The 18,464-nt window shown below is 44.2% G+C and overlaps 1 protein-coding gene across 2 annotated transcripts; it reads right to left on the minus strand.

Annotated features, from left to right (window-relative positions):
- Positions 1 to 1,629: 1,629 nt before the first annotated feature.
- LOC115409460 (uncharacterized) lies at positions 1,630 to 14,335 on the minus strand. Of its 2 annotated transcripts, none has more exons than XM_030120663.1 (3): positions 13,893 to 14,335; positions 13,324 to 13,425; positions 1,630 to 7,273 (listed from the first exon to the last, which is right to left on the minus strand). In XM_030120663.1, the coding sequence occupies exon 3, from the start codon at positions 6,871 to 6,873 to the stop codon at positions 2,770 to 2,772; it is 4,104 nt and encodes a 1,367-aa protein (XP_029976523.1). In that variant the 5' UTR covers positions 6,874 to 7,273; positions 13,324 to 13,425; positions 13,893 to 14,335; the 3' UTR covers positions 1,630 to 2,769. The 2 variants fall into 2 exon arrangements, with proteins under 2 accessions (XP_029976523.1, XP_029976522.1); XM_030120662.1 differs by having other exon boundaries at positions 13,789 to 14,335.
- Positions 14,336 to 18,464: the final 4,129 nt, after the last annotated feature.

Raw genomic sequence — 18,464 nt, forward strand, 5'->3', positions numbered from 1 at the left:
TGGAAACTTGCTGTTGACACAACTTTTCCTGCTCTCATGTGTCAGTGCACATGGAGGCAGCTGTGTGAGGGCCATTAACAGCTCACCTGACCACGTGCACGCTTCAGGTGCCCGACACCTGCTCCTCGTGCACTGACGCGTCTCGGAACGCCGCTCTGAGAGCTCACTGTGTGGGAAGAGGCCACTTCACGGGCCCTGTGGGGAGAAAGTGTGGACAAAAATACCCTCAGTGGATTGACTGAAATGGGCTTTGAGGGGATGGAAGCCAGAGACGAGATGCAGGTTTTGCATCACTCAGAGAAAAAAAATCACTTGATGGAGGGTGAGATGTTGATAGTTCAGAGAGCTGAATCCAAACAGGGTCGATGCTTCATGGAGAAAAGCCGGGCAGCTGAATACAAATGATTTGGCTGGACTAATAAAAACAAAACACTGTTTTACTCTTTTAACCCTCCATCTTCTTCAAACGTTTTTCCATTTTTACACTTGCAAAACTTTAAGTTAACATTAATGAATCCCTGGGTTTGCATTAAAAAGTGCTGATACTTGAAGAAATGAGTAAAATTCACCTTGAAGTCAAAACAGAGTACTGAATAGTTTTTCATGAGGAAATAAAATGCTGCAGGCAGCACAGTGGTGCAGTGGTTGGTAGTTAAGAGTCTGAGCCGAGTGTGTCCCTGGGTGTACCTGATCGTCTGAGGTCAAAATGACTCTCAAGTGTAGTAAATGTGTGAGTGCGGTCGTCTGTGAAATACTGCTTTCCTCCTCTCTCAAGTACAGTCGGCCATAGAAGTATTATCACCAACAACATTCATCTTGTTTTTCATTGGTTATTTGTGATATTTCCATCTCTCTTGATTTACATACATTAAAAAAAATACCTTTTCAGCATTTAATCTCCATAAAGCATGACAGATTTCAATTTGTTTATATGAGTATTTACATATAAATGAAGATATTGAAGAAACTCCAAAAGTCTGTAGATGCGCCCAAACCAATCTCCAGCATGTGTAAAATGTGTTAGTTTTCAGCACCCTGGATTAGTTTATTTGCTGCCCGTCCACATCAAAATTAACTTGATTACAATAATTTTCAGAATTTAATTGAAGAAAAATCTTTGAAGAAAGTTGCTGCTGCAGGAGAAACTTTAGAAAAAAGTGTCAAATCTGAGCAAATTAAAACAAAAGCAGCTCTAAATGGTAGATTTTTGGTCAAAAAGAACTGACTGCATTTAGCAATAACTTTACTTAATGAAAAAATCCTTTTCAAAATGCCTTCTCTAGTTTCACTCTATTATGGCTTTTTAATCAATCCTTTAGATGCTTCATTTATATTCATCACGCATTGTGAAAGGCAAGCCAACCTCTCAGTGATAATCTGGGTAAAAACCAACCTGGGTTTATTATGCGGCCTTTCATTCAGATGACAGCATTTCGATTCATCATTAAGAAAAGCTGCTATGTGGTAGTTCACTTTAATGTGAAAAAATATGCTTCATAGAAAAGACAAGATAACATACAACAGAATTTGAACACATGCAACTCCCAAGAACAGTTTCCTTTTCTTTGACAAGTGATGAGCTAAAGCTTTCTCACTCATGACCTTGAATGAAACTTTAGGCAGTGTGTCCGTAACATTTCAGATTTTTCTTTATTTGATTTGAGGGTTTTCAACAACTCACTTTTAGGCAAAGAAAAGGATAGTAATTTAGTAGTAATATTACATGTTTTAGTTTTACAAAAAAATAAAAGAAAAAACACGTCTGGACAGGACCTAAGTAATGAACTATGTGTACACGCTTCTGTTACAAAAACAGGGGCATAAGAGTGGTGATGAGGGAAAATAAAATCACATCGATACATATACTCATCCCGCCGTTTTACAAAGATACTCCCCTACTTGTTCCCTCCCACCCATACGATACCATCAATGATAAAAGAAATGATACTTGGAGTAAAAAACAGCAAATAATCAATATATAATAAAATATAATACGAATTGTACAGTACACTCGGTTATTTCTGTCGTCCTTTTCAACTCCTGAACACATTAACAGTTAGAGTCGTGTTTTCCCCTCCCGTCACGCCTCTTTTTTTTTTTTTTTTAAATGACAACAAGTAGTGTACATTAAAGACATCCCCTGCGCGCTCTCCTTGTTCAGTCAGGACTATATAGCTTCCTTTAATGTGTGCTAAAAGTCACTTTCACGAGCTTCTCAGAGCATCTGATCTGGTCTTCTGATTTAATTTCAGTGGAGGGATCATTCATCTGAGTGTACGTTTCTTCAACGGCAACGGATAAACACACAGAGCAAGAGACGAAGACTGAAGTGTTCAACTGTAACGTGAAAAACAAAGTGACAAACTGGTACGAGAGGGCCTGGCCTCTGCTGTCCCATCATGTTAGTGGGAAGACGATGCAAAAGAAGAAGATGAATTTATCTCAACTAAAACACTTCCTAACGTTTCTTCATCTCTGGGGAAAGAGGAGACAGAAGGTGAATGATGGTTGTGATTTGGGCCTTTTGAAGTCCGCATTAATCTAATTAAGCAACCACCTTTGCTGTCGTCAGGACAAGATACAGTTATCAGGGAGGAGGGCGGGGATATGACTGTAGTTATACTAAACCCTCCTCGTTCTCACGCCCCTTTTTTTTGTTTTGTTAAAAACTTGCTAGCTCTTGCTCGCTTCTTGGATTATTTAAAAAAAATAAACATCAAAAAACAATCTAGTCTAAAAAAAAAAAAAAAAAAAAAAACAGCTTCCATTTTACTGGCTGTACTCAGTGAGGACTGTTGATCTCTCAGGTTGGCCCAGAACTGGGACCGGAGAGTGGTCACTGTCCGACAGCTCGTGAGACACGGGAGATTTCGTCTTCATCAGTTCCCAGTTGACGGCGCTGTTGACGGCTGACCCCCGACAGGAAAACTTGTGGCGGGCCAGAAGCGAGGCATTCCAGAAACGGTGTCGGCATTTGTGGCACTGAAACGCAGCTTGTTTGAGATGCCGGCCGCGGTGCTTCAAGGCTTTGTGTAAGGAGCTGCAGCGCCGCCCGCACACCTGGCAGCGGAGGCGGGCCAGGCGGCCCGAGTTCCTGGGGGGGTGCCTGATGGCGTGGTGGATCAGCAGGGAGCCCTGCTTGGCGTACGTGGTGGTGGGACAGATGGGGCAGGGGAAGCGCTTGAGGGGAATGTCCATGGAAGTGAGCCCCGTGACCTTAACGACGCCCCCGCTCCACGACTTGACCCTCATCAGGCCGCCTTTCACCCTCAGTTGGGCCAGGAGCTTTTTCTTATTGATGGCGGCCTGCAGTCGGCCCCTCCTCTTCCTCAGGATCAGCAGCTTCCTGCGAGTATCTTTGCTCAGCGGCACTCCCACCAGCTTCCCGTCTCTCATGATGCTGTGAATCACCACGCGCCTTTTTTTTTTGCGGTGCTTTCTCATCTGTCCGTGTCGCTTTTGGAAGTTTTTTGAGCGGTACTGAAAAGGGTGCTGCAGCTGCGCATGTTGCGGTTGCTGTGGCTGCTGTGGCTGCTGCGGCGGCGGCGGTGGTGGCGGCTGCTGCTGCCCGGGGGCGCCCTGCTGCATGTGGGCCGCCCCTGCGTAGGTGGGCCCTGTAGCATCGAAGAAGAGCGGCGAAAACCCAGAAGGCTGCGACTGGTTGACACGCTGGCCCGTGCGGTCAATACCGTGCTGGGACAACTTGTGTCGCACTAAACTGTTGGAGTAGGCGAAGGCTTTGCCGCACACTTCACACCGAAAGGACTTCTCCAGCCCCACGCCACCGCCATGGACAGTTTGTTGATGTGCCGTCAGGTGGAAGTAGTGGCGGAAGGACTTCCAGCACACTGTGCAGGTATACAGCCTCTGCGACGGCGTGCCGGATGTTGGAGACTTTTCTCCTTGAGAGCAGGATGAGAAGTAATCGGCGTTTGCTGAGTTGGCGACTTGGCTGATGGCAGCAGCAGCACCTTTTATCCTGCGCCCCTGGTTGTCGATCTCCCCCTTCCTGTGCAGCTTCCCGTGCCGAACCAGACTCTGTGCATAGGCGAACATCTTCCCGCACAGGTTGCACTTGTAGTTCTTTTGCCCAGAGTGCACGGTCAGATGCTTGGTGAGGTGGAACGGTTCCCGGAACATCTTGCCGCACACCTCACAGGCGTGAGGCTTCTCTCCGGTGTGAACTCGGTTGTGGCGCCGGAGGGTCTCTGCTCTCCTGAATCGTTTCCCACAAATGTGACATCCGTACGGCCTCTCCGAGCCATCTCCGGGAGGTGCCGGGCTTCTCCTCCTCCTCACGATAGTGTTTGGGTCCCTTTTATCTCGGGGTTTCCTGGGCCTCCTGGGCTTTGCGTGGGGTTGGCTGGGGTGCGTTAGAGGCATCGTGGACCCATTGAGGCTGGACGTGGATGATGGTCCCCCCAAGTTACCAAACCCCAACCCCCCGAGCAGGCCTCCGATGATATCTCTCCTCTCCCCCTCCCGGCCCTCAGTGTTTATGTCGCAGGAGGCCGCGGCTGCAGCGGCTATGGCCGACATTGCACTGCTGGTGACCTCGTCCTCTGAATCATCCAACAGGGAGGAGAGGGGGAGGTGGGGGTGCTGAGGCTGCGGCTGCTGTGGCTGATGGTGATGGTGCTGACTTTGAGGGTGAGGATGGAGAGTTGGGGCTAAAGGGGCCTTACGGAGAGTCTGGCTGGTCATTTCGCTGGCTAACGCACTGTCTGAAGAGTACAGAGACGAGGACTGGGATCGTCTGTAGTCCTCCACGCTGCTGTTGTATGACGACTGGTTCTGGTAACGACTTCTGGAATAATCCGTTGCATACTTGTTGTTTGCCATTCCTGCTGAATTATTTGACATGGCCACTCTGTCTCCGCTGTTGGTCATTTTACTGCTGCTCTGATTGGAGGAGGCGCCGCCCCCGCTGCTGGCTCGGTTTTTTGAGCTGCGAGGAGGTTTGCCGCAGGCACCTGAGGCAGCATGGTTCAGGAGGGAGGTGCTCTCCCGGAAACATCGGCCACACGCCGGGCAGCGGAATGGCTTCTCGTCGTGGATTTTCTCGTGTCTCGTCAACGACTCTCTGCGGTTGAAGGACTTTTGGCAGATGCTGCAGACAAAAGGCCGGTTTTGTGAGTGGGTGACGCTGTGCTGGATGAGGTGGCCTCTCTTTTTAAACCTCTTCCCGCACTCGCCACAGCAGAATATCCTCTCCGGGCTGGGAGAGTTGCAGTCCGACTTCCTGCCTGCGCTCTCTGGTGTCAAGCCGTGGCTGCGAAGATGTCTCCGTAGACTGGAGAGGTGAGTAAAGGTTTTACCGCATTCACCACAGTGGTAAAGGGGCTCGGGTTCAGGCTGTCCTGACGAGCTATTATTGTGACTTTCTTGGGATTTTGGTAATTGTTGGTTACCATTGGCTACAAGCACAGACGTAGAGTTTGACGAGGAGGGGGCCGATGAAGAGGAGGAGACCGTGGAGGACGACTGCTGTTGCTGTGAAGATGATGACAGGAGAGAGGAATGCTGCGGCTCGCTTCCTATGCCACTCAGCCCAACACCCCCAGATCCTCCTCCCACGAGGCCTGAAGAGGAGCTCTGACTGTGCCCACTCGAGCTGCTGCTGTGGCTGCTGTGACTGCTACTGTCCGTTTTTCTCTGTGGCAGGTAGCCGGCCATCGCCTTCTTTCTCCTGCTCCCTCCACCAGACGCTGATGTGCTGGAGCTGTCTCCCGACTTGGACGTGTCGTCTTTAGACAGGGACAGGTGCAGGGGGAGGGGGAGGGGAAGGCCTGCCTCCTGCTGCATTAGTGATGCTATCTGGTTGGAGGAGAGGACTGGAATGCCCTGGAAATCAAAACTGGCCAATGGAGCGGGCTGGGGAGCTGGGTGGAGGGGGTGTGGGTGGTGTGTGTGGCTGTGTGGGTGAGATAAGGCATGGGGGGTGAGCTGCTGCTGTTGGTGCTGAGGTTGTGTTGCTGTGTGGCTGTGGCTGTGGGAGGAATGGAGGGCGGGAGGAGGGGCCAGGGCCGAGTTTGACTCTGTTGAACCTTGGCTAAGGCCCAGGCCCAAGTGGTTGTGAGTGCCTTGCTGGACCAGGAACTGCTCCAGGCTGCTGTTGGTGGGGACGCCAGACAAAAAGTACTGGTTCGCAGCAAGCATGCAGCTGAACTGCTGGTGGAGGCTGCGGGGGTCCGACTGGCCGACTAAGGGGACCGCAGTGCTGCCGGAGGGGTTGTTGGAGGAGGAGGCAGACGTGGAGGGAGAGGGCGACGATGTGGAGGGACCGGAGGTGGGCTGGGGGACAGACAGACCCGGATGCAGCGGTGGAGGAGGGGGCGCGGGTGTGACGACGCCCCCGATCACCCCAGCACTTCCTCCACTGCTGCTTCCGCCAAAGTCAAAGCGTCCCATCCCAGAATGGAGCTGCTCCTGAGCCAGTGCAGCCTCGGCCGGGTGAAAGGGCCGCAGGAACTGAGGGCACCCCGACGAAGTGGTCCCGCTCCCGCTGCTGCTACTGCTGCTGCTGCTGCTGCTCATCTTACTGGACTTCCTGGAACTGTGGGACGAGGAGGACGACTGACTCTGGTGGGAGATGGAAGGAGGAGGGGCGCTCATTTTGGCAAAGAGAGACGAGGAGTCTGCAAAGGCATTGCTCCGGGTGCTCTGGAGGGAGCCGAGGCCGAGGCCGGAAAGAAGGCTTCCGGAGGAGTCCGCAGACGGCTGGTGCTGCTGCTGGAGCTGCTGTTGATGCTGTAGCTGGACTTGCTGTTGGTGACTGAGCTGTCGTTCTAAACCAAGGCCTTTGAACTGGTGGGCTTGGTGTCCACTTAGCATCTCTAAAATGTCCATGGGGTACTTGCTGAACTGAAACATCTCCCAATGCAGCTGTGACAAAGTGTCCAGGGGTAGAAATTACCCTGTGCACTTAGTCCGCAGTTACTGGAACGGCCTGTGAGCCCTTAATCAAACTACTTTGAGTTTGAGGTTTGTAACTATAATCCACCACGAGCCGATGCTCAGTTTCTTCACATGTGTTTGTCACCGGCACTTTTAGCTTCCATTGACAAAAAAAAAGCCTCCAGGAGCTTCTCTGTGATTGTTAAACAGTTCATAAATAGGCAATATACTAAACCGTAATAAAAAACTGAGTCTGTAGTGTTCCTTTAAAGGTTTCCATGAGCAGCGGCTGATGTTTCCCAGGAAGTGGAGTGTGTTTGCAGTGTCAGTGGTGGATGAACCACTGCTTCAACGCCCTCCTGTCTGGTCATGGAGCCTGTGGAGACACAGAAAAGACACATAAGGATTAACAGTGCACTGCTTTCCTTGGCTTCAGTGTTTCAGCACACAAACATTACATGAAACGCCGCCGCCAAATAAACCCTTTGATAGTGCATGTTTGATTCAGCTGAATTAGACTCAGCCAGGACAAACAAATATTTGCAGTTGTGAATATTTTGCTGTGGTTCTGATTATTTACCCTGCTGTCAGATTTTCGGTTGCTCAGTTAAGGAGGAGATCACTTCTAATCCTCTCTTCCTGTTGAGAATCGGCCTGTGTTTGCAGGAGTCTTCATGGTGTACGAGACTCCAAGACCCTCCACTGTGCCTCAGCATTAGGAATTTTATCTTATGCGAAGTAGTAACACCATCACAGTAAATATGTGAGATGTTCTCTACCACAGTGAGACTAATTTCTGTTAAACAGAATAAGTATGACAGAGAAATAAAGTTTTCCTGATCTTTATATGTGTAAAAATGTCTTTAAATACAGCGACAACTGTTTATCACAGATTGCTTAAAGTCCTCATGAAATTAAAAATACTACCACTCATTCTTATATCTGCCTGTGGGGCAACTTCTTTCATTAACTTTAGATTTGTGCCAAATTGTCAGAAAAAAAGCATTACTGGAGTATTTTCACTGATGAAATGTTATCAAGTGTTTGATAACTAATTCTGTACTTCCTTGTGCTTCAAGTCCTACACTTGAAAATTTAATCCACAGACATCATTTCGTATTAAGAAGATCATTAATGTATATAAATGAGCCAGAAGGTTTTCATCTGATGTCCCTGCTCAGTTCCTAAAATAGTCGCCTGAAAAATATTTATTGTGCAAAACGACCAGGCAACAAAAAAATAACACACATACAAAACAACAAAAATAACAAAAATATAATCTACCACAACAATACAATAATCCACCACATCACAGTAAAAATGCCTGATTTGATGATGCACTTCAACTATCAGAACTCAAAATAGTTAAGTTTTGGAAAATTTAAACAAATATATGGGGGGGAGTTTACATCAAAAAAGATAAATCAAATAAAAATAGCAAAAAATAAAATGTGACAAAACTATAATCAGAATTTTTAGTGGCTGACTCCTTTCTTTGGTCACACCACTTTTACTCTAAATCCCCAGAGAAGAATAGTGTAAAGTGTAAACACAGCTCCCACATCTAATTTAACAGTTTTCTTGGCTAAAAATATCAGTGTGTTGACAAAGTCCAACTCGGTGAGTGAAAGTGGGTCACTGCCTTCCTGCCGGAGCCACTCAGAGCAGCTGTTGTGGAATTATTTCTTCACGACTCCAGAAATCTTGGAAAGCGCATCAGATCGTTTGTTCAAACAGGTAAACTCCAGCCGGCCTTCTGCTATCAGGCTGGTGAACCCGCTGAACCCGGTGAACCTGAGGCCTCCGCTGCTTCCCTCAGCATTTCCTCGAGAGCTCAGCTGATTTTATTACCACCTCTGGCTGAATTTGAGGAAGCAGGTTTGATCACATCAGTTACCTATTGCACTACATTGCTCAAGTGAAACTGAACAAAGCCATGAATTAGTTTCTTACTCAACAGTGAACTCAGGAGTCAAACGGGAGTCAGCTGAAACTACTAGTTGTGAAACTTTTTTTTTAAATTAATACTTTTTGTGTGATGAACTGCTTCTATGTACCGTACATTCATTCATTCAAAGTCAGAGTGACTGAATTTCAAATACGAAAGAAAAGCGTGATTAATTCACAGATATTGAGTGAATACTTAAAAGCTTTTTAACTAACCGACAGCCTAGATCTCGGTAATTTATATTTTACTGTCGACAGACAGCAACAACCTTTGTATGTTTGTAAGTCTGCAGGAGGAGGAAACTAAACAATACTTATTTCTTGCATTCCTACTGTTAACAGAATTTGTATTTTCGTACTAGCCATAAGTTACCTCAAAATAAAACATTTCACTTTTATACTTTGAAGTGGACAATTGAATGGAATGGTGAAATGTTTGTGCACATAGTTAAGAGACTGAACAACAAAAAGGTCTTACCTTGAACCAAATGTATAAAAGCACTACTTGAAAAGTTTTTATGACGTCGTCATTTATGTTTAAGAAATAGTAATAAAGAATAAATAGTGATATTGGTAAATTTAACATCACATTTCATTCCGTCTTTACTTGTAGATTACACTGTCCAATTTTTGCTGTCAAGCTGCTTTTCAAATTCGTGATCTTGTTCCATTTTTGTTTCATAACGTTTCATGAGTTTATTATTTTATTACACCTGAATTCATAACTAGAAGCCACAGGCCGCAGGTCAGAAGCACATAACTCAAGGAGAGAGAAAAAAAGGCATACTGCTTCACATCTGAGATGTTGTGAGAGAAAATGTGACACTAAAGACTGTTATTTGTTTGTATTTATCACAATACTCTATTATTTCTCTCTGTGGAGCCATCACAGTGTAAAGTGATGGGAAAGCTTTGCTGTGCTTCCTGGTTTTACCTCTTTAAATCTTTATTATGATAAACTGCAGCTGGGTTGACAAACTGTTGAACGAAGGAAAAAAAACTTCATTCTTTAACCATTTTCTTTCCTTTTAGAAGGAAATCACTCTGTAATCCATGAAAATTATTCACCTTATCTGTTCAAACTACAGACCTCTAGAAAATACTAGAACTTAAGACAAAGACACTTTTCTCTCTTTCACTGGAGGTAACATTCTGCAGCATCTTCATTCTCACTTAACAAAACAAAAGAAATTTTTCATTCTTCCTGTCATTTCAGAAACTCCTCTCAGAACCGGATCTGAGTCTTCTGGCTTTGTGGAGACACGACCCCTCAGAGACAGAAACCGGAGAAGCCGAACATCCTCGAGTGTGCCGTAACATCTGTGTCCAGTCTGAAGCTCGGCAGAGGGACGAGAGAGGCGGACCACCACTCCAACCTCAGATATCAAACAGCCACTTACAAGTTCTAGTTCCTATCATTTATGGAGGGGCTTACATTTGTACAGCATCAATGTTTTTAGCTGCTTGCTTCGAAGTCTTTAAAGAGCAGATACAAATCCTGACACTATCATTTATAAAAAAAAATGCACAAATCCAACTAAAATTATGCTATGGGGAAAATAATACAGTTTACCTTTAAGCATCAATTTCCTGCTTCACACACACGAGGACACGGTGGCAATACGAAGCCCAAGCATCACTGCTGCTTGATGGTCAAACAGGACGGTCCTTGTCAGATGTGCCAACAGACCCCACGATAACTGAGCTCCACCTGGGACGGGTTCTCCCTCTGGAACCACAGACCGATCTGTACACCAAACACTTTACACTCCCAGAAAGAGCTGAAACCTCTACGAATCTGAGTTTGGGCTCCAACTCGCAGCAGTGACCCAAATCAACAAAACATGAATATGAGCACTAACTGTCTCCAGTTTGTTTCGTTCATGCTTGGGGGCATTATCAATCAATCAATCAATCAATTTATTTTTGTATAGCCCAGTATCACAACAACAGTTGCCTCAGAGGGCTTCAAGATGTTACATTGGTCGGTAAAAGTAAAAACAGTGAATAAGAATAATGGTAATATGTCAATATTTACAGTAACGAGACAAAACGAAGCAACCACCGCCTTAGACCCTCACATCCGGCAAGAAAAAACTCTAAAAACCCAGTGGGAAAAGAAGAAATCTTGGGGAGAACCACAGTATGGAGGGATCCCTCTCCCAGGGACGGACAGCTTTGGCAACAGCTAGCATGAGACAATAAGAAGTAAAGCCTAGGACTTATGAGGCTTTGAGAACCTGAAAGTTTCAGTCTATGGGTTTTCTGTCCAATTGATCAGCACGAAGCTCATCTCACTGAACACTGATCTTTCAACTGGAGAAAAGTGACAAATAATGCATTGAGTGAATGACGTTTCTAAAACCTGCCAGCACTCAGCAGCACATCCCCGCCTCGGCATGTTACGTACAGGGGAATTTCCTCCAACAACCCGACCCAGGACATGATCGCAGTAAACATTTTGCAGTAGTTTTGTTGGTGAGTGACACATTTCCTCCCTGAGGTGCTCAGCTTTCAGCAGATGTCTCTGAGCTCTGTCTGCTGCCTTTTCACTGGCAACAAACAAACAAATATCCAAGATGAAAACATACGTGTACAACACAAACTACTTGATACACTTGTACTACTCTGAGGACTACAGTAGGGTCAAATAGCGTGGGGTCAATCATGCTCTGGTAAAGTATAAGAAAGAACTGACAAATCCACTTTAAAATGTCAAAAAGGACAAAACATCATCACTAAAATGTCTTGTTCTCTGGTTAATCATCCACAGCCCCACAAAATAAGCAAGTCACACGGTTGTTAAAAAAAAAAAAAAAGCATTAGATTGAATATATTTCCAACAGAAAGATACATTTTTGGAGTTTGAAAGAACAATATTATTGCCTTTAAATTGAGCGTTTTTCATAGATTCGAACCTTGTCCACACTATTACTTCCACATGTATTCATATTCCATTTTATATTGGAAGATGTGACTAAAGTGAGCAATCATACATTTTGAACAAACTTGTAAATTTTAATCCAGTGTGTGACAGCTAATACTTCAGAGCCAGCTACAGATCATAAGGGTGAGGGAGAAGCTGAAGCCGAAGGTGTCACTGTTAGATTGAGGCCTGATGACTTTAATCCCAAACTCAGTTCAGCTTCTCTGGCAGCTCCTGATGGCTTTGTCATCAATCTGTCTCCAAGAGGGATTAATTAGAAACACACACACACTGATTAAACCTGCAAGACTACCGCCACACAGCAAAGAACACTTCCTTTAGCCAGCATATAAAAAAATGCATCACTTGTCAACTGGTAGCAGCACTGTGCAAACTGGAGCTTCCCCGCCTTTCTTAACCTCTGATACTGTCTTGAGGTCCACAAAATCTCCAGACAAAAGCAATTTCAGACACACTTTGTTCCAGTGCTTTCGATTTAGAAGTGTCTAAAAACTAAAAAGTATGAATGAATACAGGAATTTAAGCCAACTTCACTACATCTGATCTATTTTAAAATACCTGAAATACTGACAACGTGACAAACTGTATAATTAATTCCTCTTGGCACTGTTAGCTGTGGAACAACATGACAACATGAATCTATTCTAATAAAATACCACTGTACATATTTTCCATTACTTATTTTGTGATATCGTTGTTGCTTTAGCTGTTAGTTTATGGGCCAATTAACATTTTAAAGTTGAATATCAGTTTTAGTCCTGTTTTTTGATGTAGGATAGTAAGTTAGCCGTCATTTTACATAATCAGAAACTGAAATAAGGACATAAGATGCAATCTGTCAGGGTTTTTTTCACCTGAGCATGCAGCTTTGACACTTTAAAAATAAGATTTTGCAGCTTGATGCTGTAATACAAGTTGTACTACTGTCATTAAAGCTTATCAGACTCTATAAATTAGTTTTAATGAACTATAGTCATGAATGGCACCACTGAAACATGACTGTGCATCAGTTATTAATAGAAACCCTCTCAAACCTATTAAAGTATACTTTCAAGGATTAAATATGTGAAGTAATCTGTCAGAAAACGAGATGCTGAAATTGAACAGATTTAGGAACATTTAATTTCGCTGAGCAGCTTTAAGCGGTAAGAAGAACAAATTGAGTGAATATAAATACGGATGCCTTATTTGCGTGTTAATATATATCATGAAAATGGGACTTTTCCTTCTTGTGAAAACTGAGGGCAAAAGTTGAAAAAAAACCCTTGTGTATATTCGTTTATGACACTTGACAATACACGTGAGGAATTTCCTGCAGCATTTACAAAACTTTTGCAAGTGATGATGCTAATTCACTAGTTATGCAGCAGCAGAGGCGTGTTGTGCTGCAATCCTACACTGTCAGTCTGAAACCTGCAGATTCAGTTTTGACACACAGCACGCTCAGTTCAGATAAAACGTATCTTATTTCATCATTAATCAGACTGAGAAGAAACCCAAACAGACTCTGGAGCAATGTGGATGTATCTTACCAGCTCATCCACAGGTCTGGAGTTCCCTGCTGGACCGCAGCCTCTGAGGGGAGTGAACAGCCCGCTTTCGCCACCGACTAATTCCGACTTCAGGTTGACAATCTGGAAATAAAAGGACACACTGATGATGGAGCAGCTCGGACACCACGAACACTTTCTAGTTTCTGCTAGCTCCCGTCAATCAGCCTGCTAGCTAGCGACAACCAACTGTCAAGGTGCTCCTCTAGCGACTCAAAAACCTTACAAAAACGCGTAATTTGAACTTAACACAGTTATACACATAAGGAATGTGAGCAAAAATTATGCACAAAAGCTATAAAGTAGTAGTAACAAGAAACAACGGTAAACGAGACATGGCTAGCTGATAGCTAACAGTGCTAGCAGCTTAGCCCTAACGAGTTAGCCTGGCAGCTAACTCGTTAGCCTCCACTCTCCCGCTGGAAGCGGCTTTGTTTTGATTTTTACCTCGCAGCTTCTGACGTCCGTCCGCAGGAAAAAAACTCAGAAACGCGGCAGTAAAAGTACGAAAACATGGAGGTGGCGGTGCGCCGTGAGAGCGGGGTCCCTACCGCCCAACGGCGGGGCCTCTTTCTTCATCCATGGAGAAACAGTGAGAGAGGCCTGGCTGTCCATCGGCCCGGGAGGGCTGCTGCTTTCCGAACAAAAACTCTCCCCGCTGGCCTGCTCACACACGCCCGCTGTCTGCCTCCGGAACGGCGCGGCTCCCCCGGATCACTCCTCGTCCTCTCCCACACGGCGCCTTTGTTTTGTTTCCGTCGTGTTTTTCCCCTTTTTCTCCCCTGGCGGCCGCTTTCCGCCCCGTGTTGGGTCTCGGTGTCCCCCTCCGCAGACGGATCCTCGGATGCTGCTGGCGTTAAAATGGTAGTTTCCTGTCTGCATAATGGTTCCGGGTAGAGCCGAGCTCCGGTTCAGTCCGTCCGGCCGCCGCCGTGCTCGCTGCACCTCTGCCCCCTCAGAACCCGCCGCGTCCCATCCAGCGTGACGCTCATGAATAAATGAGCCCTGTGTGTGTGTGTACGGGTGCGCGCGTGCGCGTACGTGTACCTCCGTTTGTACTCCATTAAGGGCAGACAGAAGCGCTCGTGACACTGCGCGTCATTGAAGCTCCCGGCGTGCCTCCGCGTGCGCGTGTGAATGTGTGCGTTTTCACACCGTGTGTGTGAAATGTTAATTAGTCAATTAAAGATATCATTACAGCGCGTGCTGCATAACATCACAGGCCGGTCATGTGTGTGTTTGTGTGTGTGTGTGTAATTTGCATTCAATTAAAGTTGCTATAATAGTACAGTATCCCTGCTTACTGTTGGGTGTGATTAACTGTGAGTGTGTGTGCATGTGTGTGTGTGTGTGTGTGTGTGTGTGTGTGTGTGTGTGTGTGTGTGTGTGTGCATGTGCATGTGTGTTACACACCCATCTTGTGGGGACATAAATAGTGTTTTCCCGCCTTTCAGTGTCCTTGATGCAAATTATAAACTACTCAATGAACACTGGGACACAGTGGTGCAGTGGTCTGCAGTTTTTACCTCACCTGAAGTGGAAATGCCTCTGTAGTGTTTGCATGTTCTCCCTATGGAGACCCCCCCCCCCCCCCAACACCCTGGGTGACCCCATACCTGAACCCACCCTGGAGACACACCAGGGCTGTGCAGAGGCCTTTGGAGCAATCTATATTCATAAAGAATGTAATGTGTGGAATCACGAAATACCATATAGTTGTCTACTCCTCTAATCTTTGGGGGGGGGGGGGGTCAGTCTGTGTTTGACCTGATGGGTACATTGAACAGCTTCTGTTGGGGGAGCTGGTGAGGAGTTGGGCTCTATTGATCAGAGTGGAGACACGAAAAAAGCATGGCTGAGATAGTGGCTGATTGAGTGTTATGTGATTATGATAAGATGCAAAGATAGCTAACATTGAAAACGTGTGACTGTGAGCTTCCAGACTGCTGATTGTTTGAGACTCGTTGCTGAGAGGCTGCAGCCGATTCGAACTGTTTGGTAAACTGTAAGAGGAACATTAATGGAGGACAAGAATAAAGGAGAGGTGGAGGCTTGGCCTTTATCCACAAAGACATAATTCAAGCTGTTCATTTAGAACTTAGGAAGACACTTTTTTTTGGACAGTGGGGGTTGTTTTGTTTTGTTTTTTTATATACTTAAAAAACTAATAATCAAAATGATGAAAAAGCATATGTTGGGCAGGTCCTCCAGCATTTGAGTGGGAGTACTGAGTTCCTGTTTCTCAGAGTTTTAGCAATTTTGATGTCCTCTGTTAACAAATGCATCAGTTCTTTACTTGAATGAAGAAACAGGAAACATTACTCACTGCACCATCTTGTTGCACAAAGTGGTATTACAAGAACAACCATGTTAGCAGCAGATTTCAATACAGTTCACTTTTTTTAGGTAGGTTTTTTTTTTTAACAAAAATTATTAGTTTCTGCACTTATAATGTTAATTACATATTTGTTGACTGCGGTTAGAAAAAAAAATAAGATGATCTCATGTGGACAGTTCTGCAAATTCAACAAGCTCACACAGAAAATCTTTTCAACCAAAACAAGGTAGATCTGAGAGGTTATTCAACACTTTTATCATGAGGGGAGCAGACACTAAGTGTTTTCCCCTTACAGTAAATCATATCTTCAAGAGAAGACAATGCTCAAGTTAAGTCTGCTGTGAATTCAGTCCAGTGCACATAACATCTGCCTCTCTTCGCCCTCTCTGCGTGTGGTCACAGGAAAAAACAGTAAAAAGGGGGATATTGATGCCAACTAACCAGAGTACTATCTATTCACCCGGAGAGTTTGGAAATGTCCCGTCACACTGCTGCCATAAAAGTATGGATTATTCTGCAGTAGATCTGGTGTTGGGTGTCCCTCTGGCTCAGGACGGCTTTAATTGGTGTTTTTCACTCCAGTACTCCATTTATCACGTCAGGCCATTCAATAACCTAAAATAATCAGTTGACACCAGACTAGAGGTCAACCGGACAACAGATGGAAGTCATTGTGTTGGTGGTTTGAACGCTCTAATGGAGGTAATGAGGGTGATTATTGGAGATAAATTGAGAGGAGTGGTGGGATCATGGAGGCATGTTGTTCCCTTGACTCATGTTTATTCCCTCTGTTGTAGAAATATGGGAGGTGAACACTATTCTGATGAATACACTCAATTTTATGCAATTCATTCATGAGATTCATAGAAAAACTACAGCAACAATGGCTGTGCGGTAATGGGAGCACATCACAATACCGGAACAAAAGAGCAGAGCAATTACCATGACAGGATACCGAAGCTGTTTGAATTTAGCTGCTTGTGGTTTTCCTCTCAGAGACGTAATTAGCCGGGATCAGATAACTGATTTAATTGCAAATATTTTCCTCCCATTCATTTCACAGAGAAAAGGCTCAAACCTTTCCTCTCCATGAAGTCAAAAACTTAGAATATCATTATCCATTGTTATTGTCATTATCATTATCCAACAATGTTCTACCCTCAATAATCACTACAGAGGCGATAGAGGTATTTCAGAGGACCTAGTTGATATTGTTAAGAACATATAAGATATAAGCTTTATATGTTCAGTCTGTTTTCAACTCTAGGTGGCACTGATGCAGCAAATTCTGAGCCATGATCTCAGACAGCTTCCCTCCAGAACATAACCGCTTACTCTGTTACTTTGAAGTCAGCATTAATACCGCTGATAGTGGAGGATGTACGTGTTAAAACTAAAGCTTTAAGAAGCAGGAAATAGTGTGGTAGGTGAATAATCTCCTCCTGTGCTGTCCTTACCTGTCAGTACAGAGCAGTCTGGGATTAGCACAGACTAAAACAAGCTGTATACATAAGAAGGTGGCAGTAAATGTAGATTATAACAGAAAATCCCATCAAAAATTATCTATGTATGACATTGTATACTCTTGATATTTTCTCCATGTTGACCTGAAAGTAAAGCTATTATGTAACAAGAATTGTTGATGTAGTACACAGAAAAGTAACAGATATCCTCTGGAAGTAAACAAGGGTCTGCTTAAAAAAAATGGATTTTTAAAATAGTATATTTTGTAAGCTGAGGAAAAGGAATTTATATTAAGCCCAACATGTTACTGGATCAGGGTGATTTATAATAGCTTATCTATCTCAGCAAAAATGATTAAACAATCAGTTTTTAAAGCACATAGAGAAAAGGGTTATTTAATAAGTCTCCCACACAAATTTGTAAGACTAAACTTATGTATTTCTGTAGTAGTTCACAAAATTGAAAAAAAAAAATAGTGCACGTGCAGAAAGTCAACTTGGAAATCGAGCTTTTAAGTCTTCGACTGACCAAATAGCTCCTATAATGAATCCCTACTCGAAGTGACAATAGAACAATTGCCCCCTGGTGGCTCAGTACAGTACTAATTCTGGTATTGCACTCAATGATGAACAAATTTGGGTTTTTAGTATAAGCACTGACCCCTGGTGGCAAAACAAGGTAATGTTCATAAGTTCTTTTTCGAGATGGGTCACGAGGCTAGCTAACAAAAAACAGAAACTCAAATAAATCTGTTTTTGCAGATTCTAAACAATTGTTTAAGTGTGTCTTTTAGATAAGTTTGCTTTCAAAGAGTGACTGATGACTGCTATTCACAAAGTGAGTCCAGGACATCCATGAGGAAATTTTATATGGTCACAGGAAAAAAAAACAACAAAAAACGATTATTTCCAAAAAAATAAGTCATTTAAGGAAAAGATAGAGGTTGAACAATCAGATCATCTGCAAAAAGGCAAACTCCCATAGAAAACATGAAACAAACTGGTTTAATAATGCATGTCGTGTCATGGAAAAAAATACCAACAATAAAAGAAATGAAATAAAACAACCCGTGAGCAAGACGTAGTGGGATTTTTTTATTGTTGTTATTAATTAAACAGTATGATTTCTACAAACGCAAGAATTGATCACCAATAACAAAAGGGTTGCACATCTTGTGAGACCTTCGTTTGGATATTCTTGGAAATAGACATATAAGGGGGATGTAATAAATAAATGTATCATACATTTTGAGGTATGCAGAGTAGCTTTGAGAATACAAATATGCCCATGCCTCCCTCCCCTCCCCTACCCTTAGTGGTTA

The sequence above is a fragment of the Salarias fasciatus genome, chromosome 22 (genome assembly GCF_902148845.1).
Source record: "Salarias fasciatus chromosome 22, fSalaFa1.1, whole genome shotgun sequence".
Taxonomy (NCBI): domain Eukaryota; kingdom Metazoa; phylum Chordata; class Actinopteri; order Blenniiformes; family Blenniidae; genus Salarias; species Salarias fasciatus.